This window comes from Oncorhynchus mykiss, chromosome 12 (assembly GCF_013265735.2).
Source record: "Oncorhynchus mykiss isolate Arlee chromosome 12, USDA_OmykA_1.1, whole genome shotgun sequence".
NCBI lineage: Eukaryota > Metazoa > Chordata > Actinopteri > Salmoniformes > Salmonidae > Oncorhynchus > Oncorhynchus mykiss.
Genome location: NC_048576.1, coordinates 49,550,031 through 49,562,157, shown reverse-complemented (window position 1 = coordinate 49,562,157; position 12,127 = coordinate 49,550,031). Strand labels below are relative to the sequence as shown.

Below are 12,127 nucleotides of genomic sequence, written 5' to 3'. Positions count from 1 at the left end.
AATAATTTTGCACGCCCAATTTTTCAGTTTTTCATTTGTTAAAAAAGTTTGAAATATCCAATAAATGTCGTTCCACTTCATGATTGTGTCCCACTTGTTGTTGATTCTTCACAAAAAATACAGTTTTATATCTTTATGTTTGAAGCCTGAAATGTGGCAAAAGGTCACAAAGTTCAAGGGGGCCGAATACTTTCGCAAGGCAATGTATCTACACCTGTTCTGAAAGGCCCCATAGTCTGCCACACCACTAAGCAAGGTGCACCACCAAGCAAGCGGCACTGTGAAGACCAAGGAGCTTTCCAAACAGGTCAAGGACAAAGTTGTGGAGAACTACCGGTCAAGGTTGGGCAATAAAAAAATATCTGAAACTTTGAACATCCCACGGAGCACCATTAAATCTATTATAAGAAATTGTTAAGAATATATGGCACCACAACAAACCTGCCAAGAGAGGGCCACCCACCAAAACTCACGGACCAGGCAAGGAGGGCATTAATCAGAGAAGCAACAAAGAAACCAAAGATAACCCTGAAAGAGCTGCAAAGCTCCAAAGTGGAGATTGGAGTATCTGTCCATGGGACCACTGTAAGCCGTACACTCCACAGAGCTGGGCTTTATGGAAGAGTAGCCAGAAAAAAGTAAGCAAACATGTTTGGTGTTCACCAAAAGGCACGTGGGAGACTCCCCAAACATATGGAAGATGGTACTCTGGTCAGCTGAGACTAAAATGTAGCTTTTTGGCCATCAGGGAAAACGCTATGTCTGGCACAAACCCAACACCTCTCATCACCCCGAGAACACTATCCCCACAGTGAAGCATGGTGGTGGCAGCATCATGCTGTGGGAATGTTTTTCATAGGCAGGGACTGGGAAACTGGTCAGAATGGAAATAATGATGGATGGCGCTAAATACAGGGAAATTCTTGAGGGAAACTTGTTTCAGTCTTCCAGAGATTTGAGACTGGGATGGAGGTTCACCTTCCAGCAGGACAATAACCTTAAGCATACTGCTAAAGCAACACTTGAGTGGTTTAAGGGGAAACATTTAAGCCCAGACCTCAATCCAATTGAGAATCTGTGGTATGACTTAAAGATTGCTGTACACCAGCGGAACCCATCCAACTTGATGGAGCTGGAGCAATTTTGCTTTGAAGAATGGGCAAAAATCCCATGTGGCAAGCTTATAGAGAGACTTGCAGCTGTAATTGCTGCAAAATGTGGCTCTACAAGGTATTGACTTTGGGGGGTGAATAGTTATGCACGCTCAAGTTTTCAGTTTTTTTTGGTCTTATTTCTTGTTTGTGTCACAATAAAAATTATTTAGCATCTTCAATGTGGTAGGCATGTTTTGTAAATCAAATGATACTAAACCCCCAAAATCAATTTTAATTCCAGTGTGTAAGGCAACAAAATAGGAAAAATGCCATGAGGGGTGAATACTTTTGCAAGCCACTGTATCTCTGTGTCCACTATTTAAGCGCTGTGTGTGTGTGCATATGCGTGCATCTGTGTTTGTGTGCCAGGTTTAAGCATTTATTTGTCTTTGTCTTGGACATGTACACAAGAATACATGGGGTACTTATTAAAGAATCACCTTGGCCAAAAGTCAAACAAATAGTGAGGTACTGCTCAGCTTCAAGGTTTAATGGCCGAATGTCTGTATTGTGGAGATGGTATTTTATAACCTGATATAGTATTATGACAATTATTTTGGCACTCACGGGTCAAAGAAACAGTGTAACTTCAGGAAATAGTTTGTTTTTCTGTCGTCCCAATGAAGCCTATTCTATTAACATAATACAATGATACCTAATGTGTGTGTGTGTGTGTGTGTGTCCTCAGATGAGGGAGCGGAGCAGCTCCGAGCCCAGTAGGAAGGTGCAGACCGAGATCAGTGTAAAAGTCTCTGAAGTGAGTACCATGTGGAAGCCCCACTCTACCTACTGTAGTCTGTGTGTGTGTGTGTGTGTGTTGTGTGTGTGTGTGTGTGTGTGTGTGTGTATTTAGAGCATCACATTGTCCATCTCATCTGCACCACAGATGCACCTCACTAGGATGACTTAAGTGTACTCAAGTCAATCCGCCTGCTTAGAAGCGTAATTCTGTGGTAATTTGATGCTTAAGATGATTGAAGTGCCAGAACTTGACGATTGTTTGAGAAGGTATACCTCGATGCTGGAGGATGGAACTACCAGTAAAATAAGTCACAGAAGATACTGTGGTACTACGCTACTGGCCTCTTTTTGTTAAAGTGAAGATGTTCCTCGTTGTGTGATGGCTGGTGCATGCAAGCTTGTGCAGTTGTTTTGGTATGAGCTGGCGATGCAAGAGTGATCCAGAATCTAATCACCCATCTCTCAAATCACCCATCTCCCCAGAGGGGTTATTTACAGCATAAGAGATTACACCGAATGTTGACCTAAACTGTTGATGGCTTTCCAGGCAGTACCAAGAGGCAGTGTTATAGATGGATTTTGATACCCCCGCTGTGGGAAAACACACTGGCTTGTTTACTAGGCTTAATTTAAGGCACAGAGCTTTTAGCACTGGCTGGCTGCTAGTTACGGGAGAGCTACACTGGGGCTACAGGAAAACAGTTGTTAGCTGCTATACTGGACGCATAGCTTTTTGCATGAGTAAGCAGGGCACAAGCCACCTGCTTTTAAGTGTTTTCAGATGTGAGCAGCACATTGAATTCTTGAAAATAGAATCAGAGTGAAATTTACCCTATGCCCAAGTTTAATTTAATTAATTGGCAGCATAGCCATGGTGTGAAAATTGAAACTGGGCAGGGTCGCAGCCATGGGTGGGCCTGGGAGGGCATACTGTAGGCCCACTCATTTGGGAGCTAGGCCCACTCATTGGGAAGCCAGGCCCAGTCAATCAGAATCAGTTTTTCCCCACAAAATGACTTTATTACAGACATAAATAGTCCTCAGCTGTCTGGGTGGCTGGTCTCAGATGGTCCCGCAGGTGAAGAAGCCGGATGTGGAGGTCCTGGGCTGGCGAGGTTACACGTAGTCTGTGGTTGTGAGGCCGGTTGGACGTACTGCCAAATTCTCTAAAATGATGTTGGAGGCAGTTTATGGTAGAGAAATTAACATTAATCCTCTGGCAACAGCTCTGGTGGACATTCCTGCAGTCAATATACTAATTGCACGCTCCCTCAACATTTTTGACATCTGTGGCATCGTGTTGTTTGACAAAATTGCACATTTTAAAGTTAACTTTTATTGTCCCCAGCACAAGGTGCACTTAATGATCATGCTGTTTAATCAGCTTCTTGATATGCCACACCTGTCAGGTGGATGGATTATCTTGTCAAAGGAGAAATTCTCACTAACAGGGATGTAAACAAATGTATGCACAAAATTGGAGAGATAATCCTTTTGTCTGTATGGAAAATTCTCTGAGATCTTTTATTTCAGCTCATGAAACATGGGACGAACACTTTACATGTTGCGTTTATACAGTACCAGTCAAAAGGTTGGACACCTACTCATGCCAGGGTTTTTCTATATATTTTTTCATTTTCTACATTATATAATAATAATGAAGACCTCAAAACGATCAAATAACACATATGGAATCATGTAGTAACCAAAAAAGTGATTCAACAAATCAAAATATATTTTATATTTGAGATTCTTCAAAGTAGCCACCCTTTGCCTTGATGACAGCTTTTTACACTCTTGGCATTCTCTCAACCAGCTTCACCTGGAATGCTTTTCCAACAGTCTTGAAGGAGTTCCCACATATGCTGAGCACTTGTTGGCTGCTTTTCCTTCACTCTGCAGTCCAACTCATCCCAAATAATTTCAATTGGGTGATTGTGGAGGCCAGGTCATCTGATCCAGCACTCCATCCCTCTCCTTCTTGGTCAAATAGTCATTACACAGCCTGGAGGTGTGTTGGGTCATTGTCCTGCTGAAAAACAAATGATAGTTCCACTAAGCGCAAACCAGATGGGATAGCATATCACTGCAGAATTCTGTGGTAGCCATGCTGGTTATAAGTGTGCATTGGATTCTAAATAAATCACAGACAGTGTCACCAGAAAAGCATCCCCACACCATCACACCTCCTCCATGCTTCATGGTGGGAACCACAGATGCGGAGATCATCCGTTTACCTACTCTGCGTCTCTCAAAGACACGGCGGTTAGAACCAAAAATCTCAAATTTTGACTCATCAAACCAAAGGACAGATTTCCACCGATATAATGTCCATTGTTTGTGTTTCTTGGCCCAAGCAAGTCTCTTCTTATTATTGGTGTCCTTTAGTAGTGGTTTGTTTGCAGGAATTCGACCATGAAGACCTGATTCACACAGTCTCCTTTGAACAGTTGATGTTGAGATGTGTCTGCTACTTGAACTCTGTGAAGCATTTTTTGGCCTGCAATCTGAGTTACAGTTAACTCTAATGAACTGATCCTCTGCAGCAGAGGTCACTCTGAGTCTTCCTTTCCTGTAGTGGTCCTCATGAGAGACAGTTTTATCATAGTGCTTGATGGTTTTTGCCAATGCACTTGAAGAAGCTTTCAAAGTTATTGAAATGCTTCATGTCTTAAAGTAATGATGAACTGTCATTTCTCTTTGCTTATTTGAGCTGTTCTTGTCATAACATGGACTTGGTCTATTACCAAATAGGGCTATCTTCTGTTAAACACCCGTAACTTGCCACAGCACTGATTGGCTACTTTGAAGAATATGTTTAAGGCTTATTTGGTTATTACATTATTCCATATGTGTTATTTCGTTTTAATGTCTTCAATATTATTCTACAATGTAGAAAATAGTAAAAATAAAGAAAAACTCTTGAATGAGTAGGTGTGTCCAAACTTTTGACTGGTACTGTGTTTTTGTTCAGTATAATTACCTCATCAAACTGTTGGGACAAAATACAGCAGATGTAGTTATTGGTCCCATGATTCACAAACATTGATCTACAGTACACAAAATTTAAGGAGAATTGGCAAAACAAAACAAAAATCAAATTACAGTAGATTCATATTGCAATATGATATTCCTAATTTTCATCGAAATCGGAAGCCCTAAAATAGAGGGATAGAAAACACAGAACAGGGAGAGGTAGTCAGAGGAGTGAAGGTGTTTGCTGTAGCATGAGAAGTCTGAGTCCTGTTTTTGTGGGTCCTGAACATATGACATATAAAAAGCTTGGTGGAGATGGGGGAGCTTAGCATATTATTACAACCTCTTTCTCAAGGCCTTCCTCCACTTTTTATCTCTCTTTCGTTCTCTCTTGTGCTCTCTCGCTCTTTCTTTGTCGCTTTCATGCACCATTCTACATCGTTCCTCGCCCCTATCTCTATCTTCCTATCTCCCCCTATTTTCTCTCTCTCTCCCTGTATGTAAGGCAGTGACACTAGCAGCAATTGCCACCTCTCGCCCACACAGCCAACACCAAGGCCTTCACTGAGCCAATCGCTCCTGGAAAACACACTCGGCCCTGAACTTTTGCTTTGGAATTTCACAAGCATTATACAGAGAGCCTCTTCTCACAGGCCTTATCTAGTCAATGTCCATAGATTTTTATCAGGTCATTCAGATTTACAGTGCGTTTGGAAAGTTTTCAGACCCCTTGACTTTTTCCACATTTTGTTACATTACAGCCTTATTCTAAAATGTATTAAATATTTGTTTTCATCATCAATCTCCACACAATACCCTTTAATGACAAAGCAAAAACAGGTTTTTAGAAAACTTGTTTATTTATTTAAATACCTTATTTACATGTACACTACCGTTCAAAAGTTTGGGGTCATTTTAAATGAGTTGCAAAATGAATAGGAAATATTGACAAGGTTATAAATAATTATTTTTAATTGTAATAATAATTGTGTCCTTCAAACTTTGCTTTCGTCAAAGAATCCTCCATTTGCAGCAATTACAGTCTTGCAGACCTTTGGCATTCTAGTTGTCAATTTGTTGAGGTATTCTGAAGAGATTTCACCCCATGCTTACTGAAGCACCTCTCACAAGTTGGATTGGCTTTATGGGCACTTCTTACGTACCATACGGTCAAGCTGCTCCAACAACAGCTCAATAGGGTTGAGATCCGGTGACTGTGCTGACCACTCCATTATAGACAGAATACCAGCTGACTACTTCTTCCCTAAATAGTTATTGCATAGTTTGGAGCTGTGCTTTGGGCCATTGTCCTGTTTTAGGAGGAAATTGGCTCCAATTAAGCGCCGTCCACAGACTATGCATGGCGTTGCAAAAGGAGGAGTGAAAGCCTTCCTTCTTCAAGATCCCTTTTATCCTGTACAAATCTCCCACTTTAACACCATCACTAAAGCACCCCCAGACCATCATATTGCCTCCACCATGCTTGACAGATGGCGTCAAGCACTCCTCCAGCATCTTTTCATTTTTTCTGCAACTCACGAATGTTCTTATTTGTTATCCGAACACCTCAAACTTAGATTTGTCTGTCCATAACACTTTTACACTTTTTTCCAATCTTCCTCTGTCCAGTGTCTGTGTTCTTTTGTCCATCTTAATCTTGTCTTTTTATTGGCCAGTCTGAGATATGGCCTTTTCTTTGCAACTCTGCCTAGAAGGCCAGCATCATTTCTTCATTTCTCAGAACAAGAATAGACTGTTTCAGAAGAAAGTTGTTTGTTTCTGGCCATTTTGAGCATGTAATCGAACCCACAAATGCTGATGCTCCAGATACTCAACTAGTCTAAAGAAGGACAGTTTTATTGGTTCTTTAATCAGAAGTTTTCAGCTATACTAACTTAATTGCAAAAGGGTTTTCTAATAATCAATTAGCCTTTGAAAATGATAAACCTGGATTAGCTAACACAACGTGCCATTGGAACACAGGATTGATGGTTGCTGATAATGGGCCTCCACACGCCTATGTAGATATTCCATAAAAAATCTGCCGTTTCCAGCTACAATAGTCATTTACAACATTATCAATGTCTACACTGTATTTCTGATCAATTTTATGTTATTTAAATGGACAAAAAAAAAGCTTTTTTTTCAACAAGGACATTTCTAAGTGACCCCAAACCTCAACGGTAGTGCAAGTTTTCAGACCCTTTGCTATGAGACTCGAAATTGAGCTCAGGTGCATCCTGTTTCCATTGATCATCCTTGAGATGTTTCTACAACTTGATTGGACTCCACCTGTCGTAAATTCAATTGATTGGACATGATTTGGAAAGCTCACACCTATCTATACAAGGTCCCACAGTTGACAGTGTATGTCAGAGCAAAAACCAAGCCATGAGGTCGAAGGAATCATCTGTAGAGCTCCGAGACAGAATTGTGTCTAGGCGCAGATCTGGGGAATGGTACCAAAACATGTATGCAGCATTGAAGGTCTCCAAGAATACAGTGGCCTCCATCATTCTTAAATGGAAGAAGTTTGGAGACTCTTCCTAGAGCTGTGTAGTTATATTGACTTTTTTTTCTGACTTGCAGCAGTAGATTTAGACTGTTTATTAGCATGTCTCATCATGTGTCATGCATTTTACATAGACGCGCCTCTTGCGTTCTAGTAGTACTTTTCTAAGGACTGGTGTTATGATGCTGCCACCACCATGCTTCACCGTAGGGATAGTGCCAGGTTTCCTCCAGACGTGACGGTGAGCATTCAGGCCAAAGAGGTCAGCCCTTGTTTCATGAGACCAGAGAATCTTGTTTCTCAAGGTCTGAATCCTTTAGGTGCCATTTGGCAAACTCCAAGCGGGCTGTCATGTGCCTTTTACTGAGGAGTGGCTTCCGTCTGGCCACTCTGCCATAAAGGCCTGATTGGTGAAGTGCTGCAGAGATTGTTGTCCTTCTGGAAGTTTCTCCCATCTCCACAAAGGAACTCTGGAGCTCTAGTACTTTTCTAAGGACTGGTGTTATTCTTATCTTATGCTATTGTATCATATGCTGTAGCAATCACTTCATTCTAGTCATTGTGTATTAGTACTGGTATTAATTATATTTTCTGTGCATTTTGTTCTTTTCATGTCTTACATAATAGTTATATTATGCATTTCGGCTGCCACTCTTAATGCTGTGAAAAATGCTCGCACATTCAGGTGTAAGTTGATATTCTTCCTTTTCTACACACAGTATGCATATGGCATGGCTGCCAACATTACAACGTGGAAGCAAATGCTGGTTAGACTCCGTATACATCACCTAGGTGGATGTTGTGTTATTCATGCATGGCTGTATGTTCTGTATTATCTGCACATAGTGTTATGGCATGGTTCCTATTATTACAAAAGCACCCAGGGAGGTTGTGGTTGCATAGAGGGCAACACTAGCTATCCCTTACACAGCATCTGCTGGAGCATTGCAGTATGATGGCGCATGATTTGTATGAGAGTAGTAAACAAGTTTATGTGCATTATCATGCATGTTTGTACATAGTGCATATGAAGGCATCTTCTACCCTGATGCAGCTCACTGAGTGTGACTCATATCTACCAGCCTGTGCTGTTCCAAATGTGTGGGTGCTACATGCTAACACTGTTCAGCAGTCCAGCAGCGTGATATCTTGTGCTACTCGAATGGCGTTAGTCTGTCATCGGCAAAACATTACTGGGTCTTTTCATCACTAGTTATATTCACAGGACTACAGCCTCATTATCAAGTTGATCCTCCTGCCTAACCCTAACCTCTCTTCCTCAGATTTTAAGTGATCTTCTTGGACCTTAGTGGGGAAGCTGACATGTACACCTGTGCGATGACTAATCAAGATTTGCTATAGTTTCAGCGTTTTGGATGAGCTGTTGATACTAGCATTACCTAGCATGTGTTGGGCTTGCTAAACACCCACAAGGCAATCAGTGTTGGCGATCAAGCATTCATTGCCTCTTATGGGAAAGCCTGCTAGAGCTCATTCAGACACTCTTACACGCAGGCTTACAGTGCATTGTAAAGTATTCAGACCCTTGACTTTTTTCCCACATTTTGTTACGATACAGCCTTATTCTAAAATTGATTAAATAGTTTTGTTCTCTCATCAATCTACACACAATACCCCATAATGACAAAGCAAGAACAGGTTTAGGCATTTTTGCTAATTTGATAAAAAAAAATAAAAAAAACATTTACTTTACTCAGTACTTTGTTGAAGCAACTTTGGCAGAGATTACAGCCTCAAGTCTTCTTGTGTAGGACGCTGCAAGCTTGGCACACCTGTATTTGGGGAGTTTCTCACATTCTTCTCTGCAGATCCTCTCAACTCTGTCAGGTTGGATGGGGAGAGTTGCTGTATAGCTATTTTCAGGTATCTCCAGAGATATTAGATTGGGTTCAGGTCCGGGCTCTGGCTGGGCCACTCGGGGACATTCTGAGACTTGTCCCGAAGCCACTCCTGCTTTGTCTTGGCTGTGTGCTTAGGGTCGTTGTCCTGTTGGAAGGTGAACCTTTGCCCAAGTCTGAGGTCCTGAGCGCTCTGGAGCAGGTTTCCGTCAAGGATCTCTCTGTACTTTGCTTCGTTCATCTTTTGTACGACCTTGACTAGTCTCCCAGTCCCTGCTGCTGAAAAACATCCCCACAACATGATGCTGCCACCACCATGCTTCACCGTAGGGATAGTGCCAGGTTTCCTCCAGACGTGACGGTGGGCATTCAGGCCAAAGAGTTCAGTCCTTGTTTCATGAGACCAGAGAATCTTGTTTCTCAAGGTCTGAATCCTTTAGGTGCCATTTGGCAAACTCCAAGCGGGCTGTCATGTGCCTTTTACTGAGGAGTGGCTTCCGTCTGGCCACTCTGCCATAAAGGCCTGATTGGTGAAGTGCTGCAGAGATTGTTGTCCTTCTGGAAGTTTCTCCCATCTCCACAAAGGAACTCTGGAGCTCTAGTACTTTTCTAAGGACTGGTGTTATTCTTATCTTATGCTATTGTATCATATGCTGTAGCAATCACTTCATTCTAGTCATCGTGTATTAGTACTGGTATTAATTATATTTTCTGTGCATTTTGTTCTTTTCGTGTCTTACATAATAGTTATATTATGCATTTCGGCTGCCACTCTTAATGCTGTGAAAAATGCTCGCACATTCAGGTGTAAGTTGATATTCTTCCTTTTCTACACACAGTATGCATATGGCATGGCTGCCAACATCACAACGTGGAAGCAAATGCTGGTTAGACTCCGTATACATCACCTAGGTGGATGTTGTGTTATTCATGCATGGCTGTATGTTCTGTATTATCTGCACATAGTGTTATGGCATGGTTCATATTATTACAAAAGCACCCAGGGAGGTTGTGGTTACATAGAGGGCAAAGATAGAGCTATCTTTGGAGCATTGCAGTATGATGGCGCATGATTTGTATGATAGTAGTAAACACGTTTATGTGCATTATCATGCATGTTTGTACATAGTGCATATGAAGGCATCTTCTACCCTGATGCAGCTCACTTGAGCGTGACTCATATCTACCAACCTGTGCTGTTCCAAATGTGTGGGTGCTACATGCTAACACTGTTCAGCAGTCAAGCAGCATGATATCTTGTGCTACTCGAATGGCGTTAGTCTGTCATCGGCAAAACATTACTGGGTCTTTTCATCACTTTACTTTTTTCCCACATTTTGTTACGATACAGCCTTATTCTAAAATTGATTAAATTGTTTTGTTCTCTCATCAATCTACACACAATACCCCATAATGACAAAGCAAGAACAGGTTTAGGCATTTTTGCTAATTTGATACAAAAAAAAAAAAAAACTTTACTCAGTACTTTGTTGAAGCACCTTTGGCAGCGATTACAGCCTCAAGTCTTGTGTAGGATGCTGCATGCTTGGCACACCTGTATTTGGGGAGTTTCTCCCATTCTTCTCTGCAGATCCTCTCAATCCCTGTCAGGTTGGATGGGGAGAGTTGCTGTACAGCTATTTTCCTGTATCTCCAGAGATATTCAATTGGGTTCGAGTCTGGGCTCTGGCTGGGCCACTCGGGGACATTCTGAGACTTGTCCCGAAGCCACTCCTGCTTTGTCTTGGCTGTGTGCTTAGGGTTCTTGTCCTTTTGGAAGGTGAACATTTGCCCAAGTCTGAGGTCCTGAGCGCTCTGGAGCAGGTTTCCGTCAAGGATCTTTCTGTACTTTTTTTCGTTCATCTTTTGTACGACCTTGACTAGTCTCCCAGTCCCTGCTGCTGAAAAACATCCCCACAACATGATTCTGCCACCACCATGCTTCACCGTAGGGATAGTGAAGTTTCTCCCATCTCCACAAAGAAACTCTGGAGCTCTGTCAGATTGACCATCGGGTTCTTGGTCACCTCCCTGACCAAGGCCCTTCTCCCCCGATTGCTCAGTTTGGGTTAACACAACACAATGCCACAGATGTCTTAAGTTTTGAGGGCACTTGCAATTGGCTTGCTTACTGCAGGAATGTCCACCAGATCAGTTGCCAGAGAATTTAATGTTAATTTCTCTACCTTAAGCCGGCTCCAACTGCGTTTTAGAGAATTTGACGGTACGTCCAACCTGCCTCACAACCGCAGACCATGTGTATGGCTATGTGTGGTCGAGTGGTTTGCTGATGTCAACGTTGTGAACAGAGTGCCCCATGGTGACAGTTGGGTTATGGTATGCGTTTTAGAGAATTTGACAGTACGTCCAACCGGCCTCACAACCGCAGAACACATGTATAGTGTCGTTTGGGCGAGCAGATGGTGACGGTATGAGCAGGCATAAGCTACAGGCAACAAACATACATAATTGCATTTCATCCATGGCAATTTGAATGCATAGAGATACCGTGACGAGATCCTGAGGCCCAATGTCATGACATTCATCCGCCGCCATCATCTCATGTTTCAGCATGATAATGCACGGCCCCATGTCGCAAGGATCTGTACACAATTCCTGGATGCTTGAAATGTCCCAGAAATGTCCCATGGCTTGCATACTCACCAGACATGTCACCCGCTGAGCATGTTTTGGATGCTCTGGATTGACGTGTACGACAGCGTGTTCCAGTTCCCACCAATATCCATCAACTTCGCACAGCAATTAAAGAGGAGTGGGACAACATTCCGCAGGCCACAGTCAACAGCCTGATCAACTCTATGCAAAGGAAATGTGTCGTGCTCCTTGAGGCAAGTGGTAGTCACACCAGATACTGTTTTCTGATC

The 12,127-nt window shown here is 42.3% G+C and overlaps 1 protein-coding gene across 19 annotated transcripts in view; it reads left to right on the top strand.

Annotated features, from left to right (window-relative positions):
* LOC110537714 (discs, large homolog 2 (Drosophila)) overlaps nt 1-12,127 on the top strand; it is a 288,136-nt gene that overhangs the window by 36,199 nt on the left and 239,810 nt on the right. For all 19 annotated transcript variants that reach the window (XR_005034996.1, XM_036937691.1, XM_036937685.1 and 16 more), the window contains exon 3: nt 1,843-1,911. Coding sequence is in view for 18 of the 19 variants with exons in the window: in XM_036937691.1 (XP_036793586.1) it covers nt 1,843-1,911 (69 nt within the window). In the remaining variant the exon portion in view is untranslated. The remainder of the gene's footprint in view (nt 1-1,842; nt 1,912-12,127) is intronic.